The 24,045-nt window shown below is 42.2% G+C and overlaps 1 protein-coding gene across 1 annotated transcript in view; it reads right to left on the bottom strand.

Annotated features, from left to right (window-relative positions):
- trps1 (trichorhinophalangeal syndrome I) overlaps positions 1-18,655 on the bottom strand; it is a 127,781-nt gene extending 109,126 nt beyond the window's left edge. Inside the window, exon 1 of the mRNA XM_061742391.1 lies at positions 18,472-18,655. Coding sequence (XP_061598375.1) covers positions 18,472-18,484 — 13 coding nt within the window. The 5' untranslated portion in view covers positions 18,485-18,655. The remainder of the gene's footprint in view (positions 1-18,471) is intronic.
- Positions 18,656-24,045: the final 5,390 nt, after the last annotated feature.

Genomic DNA, 24,045 nt, shown 5'->3' with positions numbered 1-24,045 from the left:
AAGAAGCTCAACACACCTTATCTTTTTGGTTTTTAAAGAACATTACGATCCATAAATCTTGCGACATCAAATAAGATCAGGACACCTTAAATAGGTCAAAGATTTCCAACAGATATAGGTGTGGATCAGCCACAAGAGCAGAGGTATGTAACATTTCACACCCTTCCAACTGCTGATACACCCTTAAAAATCCATGTACGAACACACAAACAACCGCACGCACATGCACAGATTTAAGTGCTTAAACCTATCTAGCTGATACTACACCCTAAATCCTTTCATCTCTCATTTTATATCCAGCCCCTCCCTCCGACCTTCCCTTCCTTTCATCTCTTTTATTCTTCCCTCTAATCTCTTTCTGATCTCTGCTGTTGATGAATGACATAAAATAAAAGGAGTAGCCTGGGTGAGCTGCTGATTTTTACAGCAACTGACAGCTGAAACCGTCGTCCACATAAGATATGTTTCAGGGCCCGAGGATCAAACCCCAGATAGACTGTTGTAAAATGTCAAATACACACGTGCATCAATGGAGAAATGAGCCGGAGTGACAACTGTTCTTTGCACTGTAACTGCCTTTCAGCCGTCTCCCTCTCCTTCCCTCAATATATTTTGTTTTTACACAATATCTGCCCCCTTCGCCGTCCCACATGTTCTCAACAACCACTTTCCTGACACATATTCAAAATCATGAAGGCAGGCAAAACTAAAACAACATCCAACATTCGGCGTGTTTGAACTGCTCGGTCCCTGAAATTGAAATGCACACAAACAATTCAAAGTTGTTTTAAGCTACTGATGTGGAGGTCTCTTCCAGGTCACTGCACCTCCTCAGTCAAATCATCCCCTGCTCTGCAAAAAGACCAGCCGAGAACTCCTGACTCAGGCCACGTTTACACATAGCCGGGTATTTACAAAAACGGATATTTCCCCCTCTACGTTTTGAAAAATCTCTTCATTTACACGAACCCGCATAAATACACTGTTAAGGTGCTATGAGCAGCCAAACCTGCAGGGGGCAGTGTAACGAGAAGATAAAGTCACGGTAGCCAATCAGAATCCTGGAAAAAAACGTCAACAAATGACACGTGTGAAGCCTGAATAATATGGTTCCGCGTTAAATCGACGGCGTAGCCTATGTACGGTGCGAGTCGCCGCGTACCGTACGCCGTAGGCTCTGCGTTGGTGTAACGCGGAACCATAAATCAGCCTTGACTGCCAGTTACTTCAAAGACGGAACGAGAGTCTTTCGTTTGGAGTGACAGAGAAGTGGAGTTACTTTTAAGTGTGACTTTAGAATATAAAACAGGTAAAATACAAGAAAATATGGACGGTGCCCAAACAAATTGTAAACACAGGTCGCACACATGATGCTTCACTGCAAAAACTCAAAATCTTACCAGGAATATTTGTATTATTTCTAGTTAAAATGTCTCATCTTTAGTCAAAAAATCTCATTACAGATAAAACAAGAGTCATCACCAGATAAATAACTTGTTATTTGACAATTTTCACACACAGGTCGCACAAATGACGCTGGTGACGTTTGTCACATAATGTGACGTTCTGAAGCCTAAATATCCGTTTTCCTCTGTTTACAAGCAAACATGAAAACTGAGTTTTTGCAAATCTCCACTTTGGCCGGAGTTTTCAGAAATTATTTGGTGACTTTGAGCTTCGTTTTCGTGTAAACGAACGGCCAAAACGAATGAAAACGCCACCGTTTTTGCTACGTGTAAACGGGGCCTCAGACAGGCAGGCAATCAGACAGAGCGGTGCCACGTAAGGCACTGTTGCCTCACGGCAAGAAAGCTCTGGCTTTGCCTGTTCTGGTGGTGCCTGTGCCGGGCCGGGCCTGACACAGGTGACAGACAGGACTTCTGACACCAGTGATTATATGTCCAACCCAGACAGAGACTCAGTTTGGTCTGTTTTTAGAAAGACAAAAACAAAACTGATAAAAAATATTAGATCAATATGCAATATCCATAAAAGACAGACAACTCAGCCCACAGAGCTATTTCAACTGTTTCAATATTTTGCTTTCACCACATCCTGACAACTAAATTCAGTCATGTCCATCAGCTTCAGACCAGCAAATGGTAATGTGCAAAATACGCAGTTTCTATTTTTAAAAGATGAACATTAATTACACAATTATCTGGAAACATGGTTAATGAAAATTTTCATCAAATGCTGACTTCAAATTTAAAAAAAAAAAAAGACAGGGATGCCAGGCTCGTGAGAGGAAGAGAGGGGCAGAGAGAAAGAGGAAGAGACGTAAACTCTCTGCCTTCAAAGCAGCTGAGTCAAACAGTTTGATAATCATCAACCGCACGTGCATTTATGCACACACACACACACACACACGATTTATAAATCTTGGCATTGAACCTGTTTGACTGGTCCGAGGTGTTTAATTACTGCTCAATTCCTGTGTAGTTTTCAGGGAAAAGAGGCCGGCATGAGACAGAAGGCGGAGCCAGATTCTTTCCACCCATGTGTCATTTCCTCTCTCCCTCTCTGCTCTCCCTACTTTACCTCTTCATCCTCACATCCTCATCTCTCCAACAACCTTCATCATGTTGCTTTTCTTAATCATCCAATCATTGATTATTGATGTCTAACAGATTTATTTTAATGCATGGTTCATTTACATCTGACAAGGACCCTGACAGCAAAGGAAAATTATAATGTAGCCGACTTTTAAAGCATCGTTTTACCTCATGTGTGACTAATCAATGTTTATTAAGATTTTTCTGCTCAGTGTTGGTTTCACCCCGAAGCTCAACTTAGCAAAAACACATTTTCTATGTTGTAAACTTTTAAAGGTTTGCATCAAATTTCTTTGACAGATTTATAGAAATCCAGTTATTACCATGCCTCCAGGTTGAGGATTTTATTTTTTAATACTCCAGCTGTGAGGTTTATACGTGCACTGGAAATTGGTCAGATTATGCAGCGAGCTCCGGTCGGTGGTGACAGGAAACACCGGGGAGACGCTCCTGGGAACGGCTTTGTGTACGGGCTGTTTGCACATCGGGTTAACCGTGTTTGCCAACTGCAGCCACGTGGGTCCCTGCTGCGTAATCCATGACGCCATCTGGCTCCAGTGCAAATTTAGCAAAAACTGATTTTAAATGTTTATACAAAAACGCAGTTACAGTTACTTTTTAGCTTTACTGAAAAACTGAGGATCATAAACAACACAACAGAAACCCCCCATCGCAGTCATCCTGATCTGACCTCATATAGTCACCTTTTGGATAATTAGGTCTTTTTTTTATATAAATATTGATGGGAAGACAATTATGAGATAACCTTTCAGTATTTGTTTTTAAATCTTAGAATAAAGAAGGGAAAAAATTCGCAAACACTTGTGTTTATGTGGACTAAGCCTACAAGTAATCACTCTAAATATTAAATTGATAAACCGGATTAACAAGACAGGACAGCAGAGAAACACTGATTTTTTAGCCCAAAATCCATATTTGCCTGTAAAATGTCAGGAACCTTAATGAAATGCTTCTTACCGCTTCCTCTGTGTTGCTCGAGTCCCGGGCCACACCAAAACATTCCCCTTACGACACAAAACGCTGAATGCTAAGGAAAACGATGAAATCGCAAACCTCAGCAGCCATGTTTGGAAAAATTAAGATAAATAGTCCTTTAAAAAAAAACAAAGAAAAAAACCATACTTTTAGAGTTTCACGATTTACTAATGTATCACTCATCAGAAAACTCGAAGAAAACTCTGAACTGCAGAAGTCTAAGATCCTCTTTACACCTGCTTTGAAAACCTTTCCCCAGTGATCCCCGATCAGAAGCAGACGGCTTTAACTTGTCCAAAGTTGTGCTATGAATTAATTAATGTTGTCACTACAAGGTTGATTTGTTATTTGTTTTGTGTGTTCAGGGACCGAAGCTAAATAGCTGCCACTTAACTTTTAAAAGTTGCACACTGTCCCTGTCAAGTGAAGACATCTAATCAAATCGAAGCTGAAAAAAAACCTACCCCAGAACGAAGGGTGGTGTGCTTTTCCTGGTGACCAGGAGCAGTTTGGTCCATTGCCTTGTCCCACAGGTAAAAGAAATACAGCAATGCATTTGGTCTTTGCAGGCAGAATTAATACACCTGCATGAAGGACTTGGGAGTGGGATTGCTTGTGTGGAGACGGTTTAAATGACCAGTTCAAAAATAAGAATCTAGAGGTTGTTTCCACAAAATGTAAAGAAAATTAAGGAATTTGTATCCATTGTATTTTGAAATGTGGAAAATATTTGTACACATATATATCTTCCTTTTTTTACTGTATTTTCTGCACTATGAGGCGCTAAAAGCCTTTAATTTTCTCAAAAACCGGCAGTGCGCCTTACAATACGATGCACCTTATGGTACAATCCTAGTTATTGGTATACATGTATATAAATTACATATAAATAATATATACATCAACACTGCCCTCCCCCTCCCAACACTTAGTCACAGGCCTACACGTATCCCCAACATGCACTACACTTCATTAACAGTAGATAGAAAGGTAGAAGCATCCGTAGATGCTGACAGCTCTTTCATTTCAATGATCTGGCTAAAACACATTTTGGAAGCTACAGTTATCATTCTGTTTAATATTCAAGCTTCTGTTGCGTACTGTCTCATGAGGGCAGCCTCCCTGCTGGTGCAGCATCCTTGTACGTCATCAGTCTGTAGTTGGGATACTGAGTACCCAATCCAGACACTGGAATACTGAGCTACCAGGTGTTTCTTGGTGTGACTAGATTTGGGGATTCCCATGTATCCAAAGGTCCCACGTCCTTTGCAGAGAGCCTGTCTCGCTGGGGTTGGTAGTAACATTCCAGCAGTCCCATATGGTCCTCTCTTGCCCATCTACTGATTATTCCAGTGGTCCATTTTTCACCAGTTTGGACTATAAACACTGACGTGGACCTTGTGACTCCAGGCAACATTGGAGCCAGCATGGGATTGTGAGTAAAGATGGGGGGATGGAGCAACTCATCCCAGAGGTGTTTTTTTCCCCCCACAATCAAAATCTGGCAGGAGTTTACCAAGATAAGACCGTTTTTAAAGTCCACAAGCTGTAAGGTAAAGGGAGGATTGGTGAAGTGATTCAAAAACTAAAACATCCTCTGACTAGGAAGGCCAAGTTGTCTCCCCTGTGGCCTGCTGAAGTGTCCTTGAGCAAGACATTGAAGCCCTATCAGTCTCTGGGGTTCCGTTAATGTTGCTGGGCTCGCGATCTCAGGGAAGGGGATGAGAAGAGAAATTTCCCCACCGAGGATCAGTGGAGTATCACAAAAAAAAAGCCTGTGAGCTAAAGTCACCAAAGTTCCACGCCTCACCTCACCACAAAACACTCTGGTGGCAAATTATCTGCCTCCCCCTCCTTCTGTCCATGTGGCACACTCTCCTCTCTTTCTGCCTCCCTCTTTCCCTCTCCTCCTGTCCTATTATGGACATAGCGATGGTGTTGCTGTCAAGACGACTGCAGATTTGATTCACCGTCTGTCCCTGTCTCAGTACGAGCGTGTGTGTTAGATAGCAGATAAGAGCCATATATAAACAGCACTTGAAAGCAGAAATGTAAATGTTTAGAAGTCACTGCAGAACACAGACCATATCAAGATACCAGAGGGAGCAAGACAGAAAGAAATGAGGAGATTAAAGATGAGTCCACACACCGGGAGAAGTACCAGACAGGACTAAGTCAGATTCCAGTCATCAATAAGGCTTAGTGGAATTTAGCATCTCAAAGCTACACTTCCAAACTCTTTAATCCATTTGTACAAGTCCTGAAAAGACTGAAGAGTAGAAGACACCTGTGTACCTCGGTATTACCACGTTAACGCTAGGGCTCATGGGAGAAACTGCATATTCAAACACGACTGAAGTTCTCCTGCATGGTTATACGCATAAACATATTAAGTTAGGATGTAATCATTATAGCAAAGGCTCTCTCTTATCACAGAGTTCTTTTATCATCAATCCAAACAATCCAATGTAATCATCCATGTCAACCTGGGCTATGATTTTGTGCTATTGAAACAATCAGGGTATCATCACTTTAGATAACTAATAGGAATGCAGAAATGAAAAGGGTTAGGGTTACGGTGAATGTGGTGTCATCCAGCTGCTGTCGTGAACCGCAGCAGAAGGATCATAAAGGTGCATCAAGATTTATGTCTCGTCTTTGTACAACACACATTAGGTTCATTAAAGCATTGCTGCCATAAAAACGTAACGTCAGGCTCTGTGCTGTGTGTTAGTGAATGTATTATGCAACAGAGCCGACGCCGTAAATATCGTTTATACTGACACTGATGTCTCAAAAGCTTTGTGAAACGCTGGCGCTATTACCTGCAGCAGATACACCTTTTAAGATCCAGCGCTTAAAACAAAAAACGGGAGCAAACTTTATCAATTGGATGTGACAACTTTCTTCGAATGAAGTCAGGGCTGGCAGGTTTGGAGAGGCCCCGTGTTTATGCAGGTTTGTGTCTTTCTAAGTATACCCTCCACTTACTTCATGCATACTTACTTGAAAACGGAGACGAGTGCGCGTCCAACTGCACAACTGTTTGCTTTTGTACATATGTGCATGCATGCGAGCGAGTGACTGATTGTTAGCAGAAGCTTGTTAACATCAGAAGTCATTACCTCAGCTCAGAGGTTTATACCAATTAGAGAAAATAAACGGCAAGTGGAAGACAAAACGCGCAAATTAAAAACAAGAGGGAAGAAAAAAGTGATTCCTGTGAAAGTGATTACTTTCACCGAGCTGGAGGCATTAAGCTGCTCTGAGGAGAAGTGAAATGACGGCAGAGTTCAGCGTTGAAGAGACAGGAATACCTGGAGAACAGGAGGTGATAATCAGACAATCATCACATCTGAATGCAAGTACAGAAGCACATGAAACAGAAGCAGATGTGACAAGACGGACGCATTTAGACCAGAAGAGAGGGGCACAAAAGTGAAAACTAAAAACGAACGAACTGTGTGCGCACATGCGGGAGGGAACATCTTCGCTCCCAAGTTTTCTCAAGACGGTTTTGTTTTTACAGCTTCGCTCTGGACGGTCCCGCCTGCCGCACACGCACACAGATGCACACAAATACACGGATCCTCGCTCGCTCTCTCACACTCGCGTATTCCCATACGTACGGACCCCTAAAGGGGCCCTTTTTTGCTCCACACTGGACCATATGGTGCAGACAGGCGTACGGAAACAGTTCTCTAAGAACAACACGGTCCACACTTAAAAACGGCCGTGCGGCCAAACTTACACGTATTCCTCTGTCTCCCAAACACTCGCACCACAGTTAAAGCTGCTGAATGAATTGCTGCCTTGTTCGGTAAGGCATTAATGGCAAGTAACCTGCTATGCAGATTTACCCCCCCACCCCACACACACACACACACACACACACACACACACACACACACACCCGAAGAAGCTTAGCATTAAGCATTCTAGGGCACTTATCCATTCGAGACCAGTTATTTTCCTCAGTCTAAAAGTAGTTATTCAGCTTAATATTCTGACAGAGGGGCTGAACCCTGTTCAGCACGGCAAGCAGATGTCTTTGGAAATCAGAGTCTAGTCAGTGATTGACAGTGGAGCTTGAATAGCTATTCCGGCTAATATGGTGACTAATATTTTACCCTTTTGGCATTGGACAACTTTGTTATCAAAATGGCACATCTATGAACAGCTTTCCCCAAAGTCCTCCGGAATGCCAGAGAGAAAATATACGAGCTGAGAAATTTAATCGTGAAAGGTTGCAGGAAAATGCATCTTAGATCAGGGATTTACGGTGACTGGCTGCAATCCATTTGGAAGAATTATGCAGATTGATCAGTGTCGGTCCGTGACCTCCGTGCCACGGCGTTTATACTCAAAGCAGGAAATTGGAGAGAGATATATTTTTATGTAGTGTTGAAAGTAAACTGAGGGGATATGCTTTGGTGGACAAAGTATGCATGCTTCGGCGGGTTTTACCCGGAGACGGTGCTGGAGATCTGAAAAGCTCCATGAGCCTGCACAGACACCCGGCGCTGCGTCGGCTTCAACTACTGCACTTTAAATGGCAGCAGTCCTGAAAAGGTTTAAACTAAAACGAGCAAATTTGCCTTGAGATCACAATATTAATAAACTCATTCATTAAGCCTTCTCTTTTTCTCTCCCCCCCCCCACTCCAAGTGGAGAAATTGCAGTCTTTATTACCATTTCAGTGACCTTTTCCTTGACAGTGGATAAATCCATTTTGCTGCCAATCTCCCAACTTAGCTTTTCTTCTCTCCCAGTCGAAGACACGGCAGGTCCTCTGATATTGCTAACAACGTGCAACTTTTCATGTTCCATTACAGACAATTGGCCTGAAAGGTTCCCAGAGTCGTGTTCAACAGTGTTTGTTATTGCAGTCCAGTGGATCTGAAGGAAGCAAAGCAGCTGAGTTTCAGGTTTTCTTCTCTTTTTCCCCCCCAGGTACTCGGCATTGAGTAATTAAGAGCAAGAGTGTGACTTCTGTGGGACGTGGTGAAAGAAGTGACGTGGGGGTTGACTAGTCACCCGGATGGGAAAGAAACGGCACGCAACAGAGTTTGAGCAAAAGCTCAATACATTTTCCTCGGATGAATTCCAAGAACTTGAACAAGAATGAAGTTAAAATGAAGCCGAGTGTGCAGATGTTGGATCAGAGAATCAGGTTTAGGTTCAGGTTTAGGTTCACACTGCAGTTGTCGGGGAAGCGTGAGCACATATCAGAGCTGCACATCTCGGATAAATGGTGGTCAGAACCTGCCCAGTGGGACCGGAGTATTCACATGTCTGAATGTTTGTCCTGCAGGTGGACGTCCAGTTTTCTTATTGGCACTCCTCTTTTTTCCTCCCCTTTGTAACTGGTTAACTGCAAAACTCGGGTGGAGCAGCTAATCATAACTGACCTGTGATTTCCATATTGGCTTCCACAGAAGAAGAAAAAAGACCATGAGATCAAGAGCGAAAACTAATATTTTGTCCTGTGCTCTGAATTATGTAAACAGTCCAGGCATACACTCCTTCATCCACCTGCTTCCCTTAAAGTCATTCATCTGTGCTATATGAATGAATGAATGAATGAATGAATGAATGAATGAATGAATGAATGAATGAATGAATGAATGAATGAATGAATGAATGATCTTTATTTCGGTCTTGTACACACTTTTGTACAAAACAAAATGGAAAAGTAAAATAAACGTTTCTTTTGCCAAAAAAGTGTAGTAGGCTGAAGCCATAGCTTATAGTGCATACCCTTTTTATCTTATGATCAGCTTAAATATGAAACATTAGCATTACTCCGTGGAAACAAACAATGCATAAAGAAGACAAAAAATAAATAACACAAAATATAAAATTGACTTTTCACATTCTAGAATGTTTTTGATAATATACTTTATAGTTATAGTGTTTTATATTTATTTACTATATTTTCTTTAAACATTTTCTTAAACTTGTAGATAGAACTGCACATTTTTAGGTCGTTGTCACAACTATTCCATATTTCTCTAGCCTTAACTGATGTACATCTCTTTTTAATATTTGTTCTTGCTGTCGTCATCTCAAACATGAGTTTCCCTCTCAGGTCATAACGGGTTTCTTTTATTTGGAACAAGTCCTGAATGTAGTTTGCTAGCAAGCTATATGGAGGTTACTGGTGTTTCCGGTTGAAAAAGAAGTAAAGGATCATTTGAGCAGCATTTGGCCTGAAATGTTTTTATTTTGTTAGAAATTTTATTCAGTCCAAAAATGTTAACTGTGAAGATTTCAACATTTTCCAAGTTAATTTGGACAAAGGCAAAATGTTTCAAAAAGTTACTCATACTTGATTTCAATAATTGTGATTCCAATGAAAATAACTGAGCTCCAGTTTAGTTGTTTGTACCGGGACCTCGCTGTGCGGCACACGTGACATGGAGCGGCTCAGTCACTCAGTCTCAAGGGTGGTATCTGTCAAAGCTACAAATATTTGCTGCGAGATGCTGCCAAACCTCCGGAGCTCATGGCGTTCAGACGAGCCCCTCTAAGACTCAAAGACCAGGGTCACTGCGACCACTGAAGGCACAGCTAATGGATTTTGTGAAGAGTCAGGGTTAAAGAGAGTGGAGGGTCACCGCCAACGCTGGCCTCAATTTCCTAGCCGGCAATTTGACCAACTTTCAGTTTAACAGTTTATCATAGCGGGATGGATGCTTAGTCCTCTGTCAATCGCGTGCTCAGCATCCCAACGTCTCAGCCGCTTGTCGTGACAATGTTTAGTGATTCTGTCCACCATAGGAAGGTGCCTGAATAATTTAATATCTGTCATGTGTTTGTGCAAACGTTTGCACTTTGAGTGCAGCGCATTTGAGTCGATTGTCTTTTAACCTGATTTTAACATTTGTGTGTAAAGCGTCTGTGTACCCTTTTAAAAGCACTACTATAAAAGAATATGTTATTGTTATTATTATTTTTATTATTATAATTATTATTATCTGAGATATGTCAGTCATTTAGCATCCTCAGCAGAAAACTGAGCATTTTACGAGTCTGAAACCAGTTTTTACAAATTCCAGCATTGTTTTAAACACTTAATAAAACATATAATGATCTTTTTTGAGTCACTGCCATCCACTGTAGCGCTATGAGCTAGTTTATCACTGACATGCGTGACATACTGCCATAAAGTGGAACAGTACAGGAGCCCAAAGCTATTTGGGCTGTTTTTTAACAATTGTAAAAAACAAAATTCCCCAATAACATTTTGACATATTGTAATCTTAATGATCTGGAAGAGAGGTGCTTTGAGAAGAAACTGCACTTCTGTACCATCTCAATGTTTTTGAAAGAGCCTTTTCACCAATATAGCATTTTACAGGCAACTGGATGAAGTAACTGTGTGTAACCAGGTCTGAACCTCAGGTTAGAGACAGATCCTCCAGTTATAGCTTTGCTTAAAAGGTGACGAAATCTTTTTTGTATATTGCAGACATTTATCCTGCGTCCTGGTCTTCACTTCAACAAACGATGCATGACATAATACACACACAAAGTATGGGTAAAAAAAACGACAAACACTCAGCAAACATTTGTTTTTTTCTGCCGGCTACATTTTTCCATGTTGTTACCTCATTATTCTTTAGTTTTTACTGGAAATACAGTCAACCGATCGCAGCAGTTTAGTGTGAAACCCACCGGTGTGGTGATCAGTGTTGGGACTAACGCGTTATTTAGTAACGCGTTACAGTAACGCCGTTAGTTTTGCGGTAACTAATACTCTAACGCATTACGTTTTTAATTCAGTAGCGCAATTACCATTACCAAGCGGTGCGTTACTCCATTATTTCTGGCTACAGTGAAGCTTTTTTTCCCCAAAAGCGGAGACCGGAGGAAGCGTAGTGTGTGTGTGTTCAAAAACATGACGGTCATGAGCCAAGAGAAGGAGAGTTTCGCAACATGGAGATATTGTCATTACAGTAATCCCTCGCTTTTCGCAGGGATTACGTTCCAAAAAGAACCCGTGATAAGTGAAATTCTTTTTACAATTATAGAGGGCTTCAAATTGCAGAGATCAGCACCGTCTTGCACGTATTTCCCTGCTCTTCTGAGCCGCTGCATCCCGACTCTGTAGCGTCTTTTTCTCCTAAAGACGCGGTGCAGGTGTGTTTTTTCGAGAGAAGAAAATAGTTATGGGTCGTTGTTGTCGCTCTTTTTTCTTCTGGGCAAAAATATTCTTATAAACCGACATGCCACCATTGGTTATATTTGAGACTGTAATGAACGATTCATCAAAGGCTCTGGTTCTTCAGCTGCTGCTGAAGCTCATTGGCCGTTCTCAGCTTGTTGCTAAGCAACCAACGTTATTGACACAGGAAGTGAAGAAGCGGGGAGACCGTTTAGCCAATCAGAATGCAGAACACAAGGCACAATGCAAATCCATACAGTACCTGCTGAAATGAAGGCTAGAGGGGCATGAAATGGGAGCATTTAAAATAATGTTTTTCTTTAAAGTAACTAGAAAGTTACTTTTCACGCATTACTTTTTGGTCTAAGTAACTGAGTTACTTTTTAATGAAGTAACTAGTAACGGTAACTAGTTACTATTTTTCAGTAACTTGCACAACACTGGTGGTGATTGACCTGGTTGCATTGGACCGTGGTGGGCACCTGGATTTGGAAAAGGACTACGAGCTGGAAGTGTTTGGCTGCTGCCGGGCTCCCTGGCCGCTGTCTGGGACCGTGCTGGCCACCATTAGCCGCTGGCTTCTCAGCTTTCCCGGCAGCACCGTCTGTAGCGTCTTGCATACTGTTTCTGCTGCCCAGCCTGGCAGCAGCACCGGCAGCGGCAGCTTGAGCCCCAGCTTTGGGTTTTTTTTTAGTGTGTTTTTTTCCCCCTTTCGTCAACAAACTCTGCAAAGGACTCAAAATACTGTTACAAAACGTGAATCAAACCCTAAACGAATGTGTTAGATCTTGTATGGTGGGGACTGACATGATGTCAGGTAGGTGAACAGTGAAAGTTGCTCCATTTGGCTGCTGTTAAACTGACTAAATCAGCAGGAGACACCATTATAAGCACGTCATGCCAATGACTAATACATGGTGAAAAACTAGTTTTTTTTCCTTTCAGCAAAACATTATTAAAAAAAAAATAATAATGTAAAGAAGCCATCCTGTATATCTGTAGCAGCCACAATCCTGCTGACTTATCAGCAGATTATGTGGCTCACACGAGGCTGTGATGGAAAGATGTTTTCCTTCCAGAAACACCAGGAGCAGCTCCCAGCTGTATAGATCACCAGCATATGGATTAAATAAATGCAGTCTGTGCAGAGCTTGTTAACACTTGCTCCCTTGGCTACGGCACAAGTTTTTAGCAAAACGAACAAAAGGCACACACCCAGATCTGACTGGGCTAGAGGAGAGCATACATGTAAGTCGCTTGCACACAAACACAAGTTCACACGGAATAAAAACCTGATGAAAAAGGAGATGTGTCGGTGGGCTGTTGTAATTAACACACAAACTTGCAGTTCGTTATATGGAACGTGACGTTGGTTAAAATGGCAATCCACCATTTCCAAGTCCTGATATATTCATATTTAATAAGTGAACATGTGTTATGTCTGGCCTAAATCATAATAAACAATTCTAGTAAAGGCTTCAGTAAAGTCTCAGAGTTTAATAGAACTCTAGTTCCTGCATGTTAATAAGATAAAGATTGTGATCCATGAGTTTGGTTCTAGTCTCAGTGAATAACCTGTGAGGGGTTTTCTACCCAACGCTGGAGGACGGACTGATGCAGTTTTCCTCAGCACCCTCTAATGCAGCGGTGGGAAATTAACACGGCGAGCAGCTAATGAATGCTTGCCAGTTTTGACGGGGGGAAGTCATCGCTCTGGACTAAGTGCACTTACAGCTGGGTTGCAGGGAAGAGAGTTTCAGACGTTGGGGAGTGAAAATGCTGATAGCGTGATAACACAAGGTCACCGGTGCAGTGTCCCTGATTTTGATGCACCTCTAGATGACATTTTCCATTTCCCACTGCTGGGTTGAACACTTCTTTCACTGCCTGGTGTCAAAACATGTCAAGGTAACCTCTCAGAATTAGATTTTAAAGTCATTACATATATCTATAATGTTGACTTCATAACAGAAACGTATTGCTGCCATTTGCTTGATTGTTATTTTCCGTTTGTCTAATTTAGTCTGTATTTAATCTACAATTATCTTGTGTGGAAAGCATCTTAAGCATCTTAATGAGTAATATGTTCTTTCACAACAACAAAGTCTTTCTGTGGGTACTTTGACTTCCTCCCAGTCTAAAAACATAGATGCTAGACATTCAGGTGATTTTAAACTCTTCATATGAGTGAGTATGAGCGTGCAGAGATGGATGTTTATGTGGAAGCTGTGTGAGACAGATCTGTGGCGTGTCCAGGGTGTTTCTTGTACGTCAGTGACACTGAACACAATGAAACGGGTATTAAAATGGAATTAGCTGAGGGTTCTCATCGACTACCTAGCCACTGCATAATACTGACAGATTTTCCACAGCATTATCAGCAAGCCTAAATCTGAAAAGGAGCCAAATCTGGCCATTATGCATCTGCCAGTGACCCGTGTTGAGAGAGCAGAGCAAAGGTCCGGAGAACAGGCTTCTGCCAGGATTCAGAGCAGACGTGCAGATACGTGGGCCAATTCAACATACGCTGAAGCTGACGTGACTTTTCATGTCAAAATAAGAATTTGAATTGAAAACGTCTCTTGAAAAGCTTAAGAAACATCATCATTAAGCAATTATATCTACATACAAAAGGACGGTGACTGCTGGATGGAGGTTTAACGTCCTATCAAACCATTCTAGCTGTGCCAAATTCCTCTTTTTTACTAAGATTCATGACATTCACATTGGTAGCTTTCACATAATAGTGCTGACATTCGTACAGAGAAACTGTCAGGCCTGCCATGGCAAAGGAATCATGTGACACACGAGAGGAGTTGCCATCAAGTGGAGAAAGACATTTAAAGTAAATGGATAAAATGTTCCCTCAAAGGAAATGTACTGTAGGGGAGGGTTTTTATTATTAACCTTCTACCTGTTTTGCAGCAACTCAGACGGCTCTGCTGTTACATCAGTAAATGATGGTGTAAGATATATCCTGCATGGCTGTAATTAACCTTTTTACCAAAAGGAAAACTAAAATCACAGATGATCTGCTCCGTATACCAAATGAAAACTCTTTGGGAGTCGTTCTCATCTGGTTCTGTTTTCCTACGGTCTCTTCTCTAGGAGCAGAACCATCTCGCGTTACTCACTAGATAGTGCAAATCAACCACCGTGCGAGCCAGTCAGAACCAGTTCTCATTAGGCGTTTTCATCTGCCTCTGCGCATATCAAATTCATTTCCAAATCATAAGAAATACCTCAAAGAAGCATAAAAAACAAGTACTTAGTAAATCATGATGGCTCTATTTATAATTTGTTGGTTCCATCAGTGCTTTCAAATCAGCTGATTGTCCTCGATTCCTTGGTGATTGCACTGGCAAAAACTTATACTCCCGTGATATAATACTTTAGATCGTTATTAAGCATAAAATACCTGGAAAATGTGCTCTATTTCTCCCGCTACACTTTTACTGTGCCTTTTGGTGCGGTCCTTTCACAGATGCTGCTATTCATCGTGGTGCCTTAGGGAAAAGCTAAATACTTCAAAATGATCCGTTTTGAGTTGCATAAATAACTAGGGCCTTCGCCACCTTTCAAACATGCTGCTCTGCTAGCACGCAACAGTTTACAGAAATCAGGAGCTCCATAATGAAATGACACCGAAACGCTCGACACGCCAGGTGTTGATGTGTAACTTTAATGTTTTCCCGTGCAAATATACTGGGACGAAGAACTAAAGCACGCAGGCGAGCTGTAGTCCTCACTCAACATGATGTAATCGTACTGGCTGGCAGAGCCCACGTAGGGATAAATAAGTGTGGCAGAAAAATATGGTGGCTAAGTGCAAATATACATAACATATACTGGCAGTCATCCGAACTTTAAACTATTTATTAAAGGCAATGCAATCAGTTAAAAGCTTAGCACAGATTATTTCCTGTTGTGTCACAGTAATTTCGAGCCCCGTTGAGTCTCAACTGAAAAACAGGCCGAAAGCACTTCAGCATGACGGGAAAAATGACAACATACAGTGATGGCAGTCCCGTCTGCCGCAGATACCATAATCTTGTTACCACCAGCATTAAAGCAACAACACAAACAGCAACACATTCAAGGTTCAAACACATATCTGTCACTCTGATCTTTGAGGGAGTTTTGTGTGTTTTAGTCCATCATTAACAAGTAAGCAAATTAAGTCATTAATTGCCATAACAGCCAGTGACAGCTCCTTTATGAATCTTTTTCGGCATAATTAATAGGCCTTAATAGGAATTAATTAGTAGTATTTACTGTTTGAGGGCAAAGAGACGTACCTGTGGGGAGCATCTGTTCATGTACCTGCGTTCTTGTTTGTACACACTAATAAGGATGTATTGCTGCCCCCGCACACTCACGATTACACCGTAATACTGACACAAAGGCTGTGTGGAAACAAGCAGAGATGAAGTCACCGCACGCACAACGAGCTACCTCCTGACCCATTTTGTGCACTTGTAGTGTTTATGAAAGAGTGAGGATGACACAAACGGAGAGAGCATGACAAAAAAAGGAAGAGAAAGCTCCACTGAGTGGGGGGGGAGGAAACACGTGGGGATTCACCGAGCCGGAGGAGCTAAACTTACTTGAGGCCTACGACAAACAAACTTGTGAATGCTTAGGGTGTGTAGTGTGACAGGCCAAGTGCATTCTGGGACTGACTGAACTGAACTTGGTTTAATACGAGCTAAGAAAAAAGATTGTGACTTGTAGTAGCACATCAAAGACGATGTAATACCACAACACACACATCCAGGAGCACGTGTACGTGTATGGGTGTGTGCACATGCATAGCTGGACACAAATGATCAAAAACCACGTCTAAAAGTATTAATCCTTCAAAGAAATCTGCCTGACTGAAAAACATCACACACACACACACACACACACACACACACACACTCTCGCATTCACAAGTGCCAAAAAAATCATCGTACAACTAATGACTTTTCTAAACAGTCATCCATGAAACATGCCACAACATTAGATTGATTACAGTCTCAATAAACACCAGGAGATTAGACACATTATTATTAGAGACACGGAGCACACAAACTCAAACACCAAGTCAATTAACCTTGATGCTCTTTTTAAGTTTAAGTGTCACTTCGTCAAATGTTTTATTTAAAAGGACCCGACGTGTGTCGCCACACAAATCTAGTCAGGCTGGATGAAAACTTGCAAAAGAGACAAAATAATAACTAGCTTTTTGGTCATTTCTTTAAGTGTGTAATGAGGAAAAAGAGGACTGTTAAAACAAAAACAGCCAAGAAAAAGGTGAAATAGGCCCACAAAAGTTCAGTTCTTTACATCAGTACTTGTCGAGCGGAGTACACGAAAGATGTTGCTGTCTTATATAAAGACAAATGCACAGCAGACAGCTGGAAACAGCATTTAAACAACAAGTATAGAGGCCACTATAATTGTAACAGCCTCCTCACCACAAACCACTGCAGCTTTGTGCTCACACTTACATAATGACCTCAATCGTGCACATTTGCATTTCCTCTTGAACAAAAGCAACAATATGTGTCGATGCCTTCCTGAATGCATGAAGCCAAAGACGCGAGCCGCGGCATGCTCAGATAATCAAAATAATCAAATTCATTTAAGAGGCGGCGTTTAACTAAAGTGCGCTGCAGGCTCACCGTCGTCAAGCCTACGTAACACAGCGGCTTCTCGTCAACATTAACGCCAGTATGTTGTGGGGGCGGGACTACAGTCTTTAAGTGTGATATCCTACATCTGAAGTTTTAGTTAATAATTGCTTGCATATTTTGTTAGAGCACTTAATCTCATCCGTAATTTTAACTGGAAGTGAGGAGCTAATGAGCTCTGCTAATGAGGCTTACTGAACTGGAATGTTGGGGAGCAGGCGTGATGGAGGAGCAGGAAACGCCTGGCGATGAGTCAGAGACACAGAAATCAACTTTCCCTGAACAGTTTACACCTCCACCGGCAGCCAGCAGATCCACGCTGAGACCACAGCAAACAGCAGCTTCTCAAGGCCGCGGTGACGGACGGAGAGAGCTTCCTCAGACTCCGTTTTCACTTTGTTGTTCTGAATGAAGTTTATGCATTAAATGCGTTTTAGCAGCAGTGATTTAGAAAAGGATTCCATTCGCCAACTTTAGCTGCATTTAATCCGCCCCGAGCCAAAAACTGGGTCAAGCTCTGAGAGGCGGTGTTGTCCATCCAAACTTTTTCCTTTCATGCTTATAAAAAAAAAAGACAGTTTTCTGCCCTTTTTAAACATTCAAAGACCCACAACTACCTCAGCTAAAATAAAAAGATAGAAAAGATATACGCACAAGTCAAAAACACACATGCTACCGTTCCTCAGGATAACAAACAAAAGAAAAGCCACAATTATTCACCTATGATTTGTAGGAAAATAGGATTACGCTACATACTGTTCACAATAACGGAAGATAAATATTAGATGAACAGATCTAAAAAAATAAACAAAAATAACCATTACAGTCATAATATTATGCACTATTGATTAAATATCAAATGAATTAAATATTAGGCATGAGATTTCAGATACAACACCGTCGATATTATTTATATGTTTGCATCAGAGCATCAAAGTGTTGAAGTCAAATGATAATAATAAAAAAAAGTAAAAAAAAAAAAAAAAAAAAAAAAAAACCCAAGCCAAGAATTAGGGTGAAGTTGTTAACAATTGTTCTGATGGATGAATGAATAAAAATAAAAGTGTCCTACCGCTGCTGCTCATCAGGTTATACAGACATCATGGCTGACTGCTGGCTTTGGCATCAGCTCCGTTCAACTCTGCGGCGCAGCCGTCCGTCCGGTGGCGCTCGTCCGGCTACCGGGCCTCCGTACTCCACAACAAAGTAATGGAAAGCAGAAACCAGCAATCAGGAGCCAGTCGTCAGACCCGAGCTAAAGTCCCTCCATTTTTTTCTCTTCCTCTTAAAAGAAAAAGTAAAAAAAAAAAAAAAAAAAAAAGGTCCAGGCAGGCAGTCCCTCACAGGTCCATGAGAGTCAGAGAGAGGAAAAAAAGAGTGTTCTCCTTTTACTTGTGTCTAAAAAGGTCTCCCACAACAAGCACCATCAGCAGCCTTGGGTCCAGGACCTGCGTGCATCCTCCGCTTAGTCAGCTGGGTCGCAGCTTTGACCAGATCAGTCGCTCGCTGGATCTGGCTGGGAAACGTAGTACAAGGTGCCTCTCGTGCTGGTTTGTTCTCTCAGCTCTGGTTTGGGTCTGGAGTTGCTGTTGTCATCTTAACCACCTGGAAAAATACAGAAAGACAAAAAAAAACAACATTAGAGCACATTCTGCAGCATTTACTAGAATCTCTTAACTTTGCATATAAATACATCAAATGAAAAGGTTTTTCTTTTTTTAAACAGACATTCTTAAACTTGTTGAGATGAACATCCCATCCCAAACTATTCTAGCCGCCGCGGAGCGTCTAGTGAGCAGGCACTGGGAACAGGTTAACGTTCACGGTCAAGTGAACTCTTTACAGTAAGTGCAAATAAACTGGTAAAATGAAAAGCGTAGTTACAGCCTGCTGTGGTGTTTGGCAACAGAATCCACTTCTTCTACAAGGATTATTCACTCAATTTCAGTATTGATTGCTTTATGAATCAGAACAAGGCGTTCGTCGCTGAGTAAGTTCCATTTCAAGTTCCCAGTGGCCGTGACCGTTGACAACTGTATTTCCTTTATTCTGTAATTCTAGCATTAAAAGTCAGACTCTTCGGTTCTCAGTTCCCCCTTCTGTTGCCCCAACCACAGGGGGAAAAAAAAAAAAAACCCACCCCACCCTCTTTGTCTGTACCACCCTCCCCTCTCTCTCTCTCCCTCCCTGCCACCCGTTCTTCTTCTTCTTCTTTTTTCCGTCTATCCGGCCTCTCTGTGCCTCTGACCGCAAATCTAAATCTGAGTCTGTATTTATGCGCAGCTCGTTTCCTCGGGACAGGCTGTCCAGTACGTGCATGTGTAGGTGTGTGCATCGGTGGTTTCCTTCAGACAGGCTGTCCTGGTGCGTGCACGTGTAGGTGTGTGGATCTGAACGCTCCTACGGAGCGCTGATGTGCATCAGTGGTTCCTAAGAGGGTTCAGATGCACATCATCAGAGCTCGGCCGGCTCCTGCTTTCCTAAACGCCGAGGATTACAGATTCAGCTCAGAAACGGGTGGAGAGAGCAGGTAATCGTATATCCCGGGATAGCCGTCCTCCTCATCTACCTGAGGTTCCGACCAGTTCTACGTCTCGTTCCAACTGTCTTTTGGAAATTAGTTGGACAATCGTGCCCTTATTGAGAAACAGGGAAATCGGATGTTTCAAAAGGACGAAGAAAAGAATTGCTGGCATGAAAAGTAAAAGAACATGATTCATTGCTGAAATTATGAGTCATGTTTAACTGCCTCCCATCTTAAAACGTTGTGTTTTTAAAGATAATAAAAACTTGTATTTCAGAAAGAAAAATCTTGCTTTACATTTTCCAGGTAGACATCTGGAAAAAAAAAAAAAAAAAAAAAAAAAAAAAAACTATTCCTGTCCATCGGAAATCCTGTTAAATTATTCAAACAAACCCAAAACCCCCTCCGTGAGGACTAAATAGATAGATAGATGAAATACGGACATAAAATATTACACTCACACATCGTGATTGTTTCTCCAGGCTGCGATATCCCGACCGCGACGCTAAACTGAGCACGTAAATACACGGACATGCTTCCCGTTGTTTCAAACAGACCACGAATACCATCAGCTTCATAAACCCAGGCAAACAAAGGATGCTTTCTTTAACTTCTTTTTTTTTTTTTTAAAGAAGAGAGTCAAAAGGCACAAAGAAGAAAAAAATCTGAGAGCAACTTGCTCATTAGTAGCAGAGCAGGAAAAGAAAGCGCGGAGAAAAGTTTGCTTTATTTGAAGGAGTGAGTGTAACTCTAAATATTTTCCCTGTGGAGCTCTGACTCAGTTGAGCTGGCGCTTACTCATTTACTCAATCACCGTCTTTTGCCGCCTCGCTGTTTTTTTTTAATTCAGTTTTGTCTTTCGCAATTACTTATTTTTTCTCTCTTAGCTCCGTCTCTGACTAATCTAACTCCAATTTTCACATTTCGTGTTCATACTGCCCCAACTTTTCCACCTTCCCAATCTTTTCCATCAATCCATCACTGAGCTCTCTGTCGTTTTGAAACGCTTCTCCGTCTGTTTTTCCAACTGTCATTGTGGCCGAGATTCTTCTCCCCCCCCCCCCCGGCCGAACACACAGCAGCAACTCTCCTCCTCATCACCACAGCCGCCGCCCCCCCCCCGCCCCCCCGCCCAGCGCTCAGACCCCTCCTCGGAGAGCGTGTGTGGTCTCCTCCGACTAGAGACCGTTACATTGTCCCAGACAGGTTGGCCTGCGCCGCTGGCCAGCAGACGAGGATGAGTGAGGGAGGTGGAGAGCGGGGGTTCCTAGGGAATGTTTGTTTTTCTGTTTCCAATTTGGTCCAGCCCGAGGAACTCCACACTCCGCTCTGTCTCAAACACACCATTCATGACGGCCTGACGTACATGATTACACACAAACGGCCGCCAGAGCGCTGCCGAGCACGCACACACAGACTCCAACCGGAGCCGAACACATAAAAGACACTTGTACATGCGTGTTCGCCGACGACCAGGTGCACAAAAAAAGTTCACTCAACTACCTTTGCAACCGGGACAAACAAGCCGTTTTATTCATCTTAGCTCTCATCTTTTATTGTTTTCTGATTTGTTATTGCAAATGCCATTTCGAATGACACGGTGGTCGGAATAATTATGCCATTTCTTCCATTTCGCCCTCGTTTTTCGGCTATTTTTTCCCCCTCAATCCTCATGAAAATTGTTGTCTTTGAAAGGCCTTTTTGAAGTGTCTTACTGTGTTTTTAGATGTTACGCAGACAGAGTTAAGCTCCATGTTCCGCCAATTAGAGCACAGAGGGCACATTGTTTCATACTCAACTCCTCCATCTGAGACGGATTATTTCACCAGTTTAGTTGTTTGGATTTTATTTTTACGTATTTATCTGGGAGCTTATTTGAAAAGAACAAGCACAGATAAACACTGACAATTACAAACATAGTGCAGGACGAACTGTACACGTGTTCGTAGGCGCTGCTTATTTCCAACGCGGGTTCTTTGAGCGGCACGGGCGCGAAGGAATCGGGGATGAGACGTCTCAAATCTCATCATGGAGTGGATGAGCAGCAGACAGTGAGGGGCTTAAATTAGACAGTAAAAGGTCGCTTCATTCTTTTTTTTCATTGAAAACTTGAAATCATTTTGCAAGTTCATTTAACTGTGTGCAAATGAACATGCAACCTCATAGTTTTAAAGTGTCTAAAGGATTATTTATTATATGGTGTGGTTGCTTTTGATGTTTGTGATAAAGAGTGAAATGCATGCAGAAATGTTACAGCTGATCTCTCTCTTTGATATTTACTCATCCCTACTGCAACATGGATGTGGGAGAATTCAATGCACATCACTGGTGTGTCTATTTTAAGTCTTTTCCTCTTTGATTTCCAGGGGGTGGAGGCACCAACAGACGCAAAAGAAACTTCTAACCAATCAGAAAAACAACGCATCTGATGTAGGCAGAGCAACAACCAGACTGGTATCAACAAAAGACATCTAAAAAGACACGTGATGGATTAGTTTTGCAGCAAAAACTTGCTGATCCAAGAGGTTGTTTGCGACTGCGCAGCCATCTTGGCTCTCGGATGCTCACATTTAACCAATCCCGTCAAGCTCGCTCTGCAATTGGTGGAAATGGCTGAATGGGAGGGGTAGCAGAAAGAGGTGCATGGCTACAGGCGAGGCTACATAACACCGCATGTAAAGCTTGCATGCATTGCAGCGAGTGCATTTTTTCCTCCCCTTTCTCTTTACAGGCAACTCATCAATTGTCAAGTATCTGCAGTAATCACAGCTTCTGCACTGCGCTTTAAACTCATGTGAACATGTCAACAGTATTGTCCTCACTGATATGGCTCGCTTGTAAATTGCTCCACCTGCTACCCATCCATCAGCAGAACAAAGCAATTACTTTCCTTTATCAATGAGACAAGAACGCGTTGTGCAAGTGTTTCTCAATGCCTTTGAACCTCCGTCAGGAACCTTGATCGACCAGATCTTTCAGCTACTTAAGTGAAACCTGAGGGAGTGGTGCATCTATTCAGCGCAGCAAGCAACACCCACTTTAACGCTGAGCTATGACACAAAAGTACATGCAAGACGCTGAATATATTCCACTTTTCCCTCATATAAATTGGTTTCTGTTAGGCCCTTCAGTCAGCGCAACAATAAATTATTCTTCCACTGATATTTGCCCACTTCTTCATATGAAGCATAAATACAGGGCTTGTTTTAGAGATGCTGTTTGTGATACCAGATTTGGGAAAAATTTGTGACAGCAATTCGAATTCTGGCATGCAATACCAACTTAACTCAAGTCTCACTTAGAAGGATAGTTCACAAAGCATCGTTCAGGAAAATGGTCCATGTTAACCCTGATAAAACATGAAATAAATCGATGCTTCTTGTCGCAAGTAAATCTGTTCAAAATGAGAAATGCTGTTTCTGAAAATGTTCACTAAATCATCTACACACTGAAGCAACAATCCAAGATTTACACTTTGTGAGCTTACAAAAAAAAAAGGGACGTTTGGCCAAAAGTAGTCACTTACACCCCAGAACACAAGAATGGCCACCTGATGACTGACGAGCCGCTGTGGCCTGTGGAGGAGACAAACTCAGCGACCACAGTCAAGGGAGTGGCCACATTTGCCCCCTGAACGGTGTTAATGTCCTGCATTGATGTACGATAGTAGCAGCCAACCAGGAGCTGCATAAATCAACACAGGGCTGTTGATTCTGACCTTGCTCTCCACAACTAAGACTCTCATACATCAAAAATAATGGAGAACAAACTCTGCTTCAGTGGTGGTTGTAGGCGTAATGGAAGGAACTAGTAGCTGCATAAATCAACATGTTGATTGTTGACACTTGCCGAGCTGTCTTCCCCCCCTCCACAAAATACGGAAAGCAAGCAAACTGCACTTCTGCCACACATACACACACACACACACACACACACACACACCGACATACATACATACACACACACCTTACCAACCTGCACAAGTGTGCCAGACACATCTGATGGTTTTTAAAGTATACACATGCACGCACCCCTGTATGTGTATATGCCATGGTTTTGGTTTGTTTCTGTCTGGTAAAGCTCAAACATTACGTCAGTCATTCTCGCACACACACACACACA

The sequence above is a fragment of the Cololabis saira genome, chromosome 15, assembly GCF_033807715.1.
Source record: "Cololabis saira isolate AMF1-May2022 chromosome 15, fColSai1.1, whole genome shotgun sequence".
NCBI classification, from domain to species: domain Eukaryota; kingdom Metazoa; phylum Chordata; class Actinopteri; order Beloniformes; family Belonidae; genus Cololabis; species Cololabis saira.
This window is presented reverse-complemented; position numbering and strand designations above follow the sequence as displayed.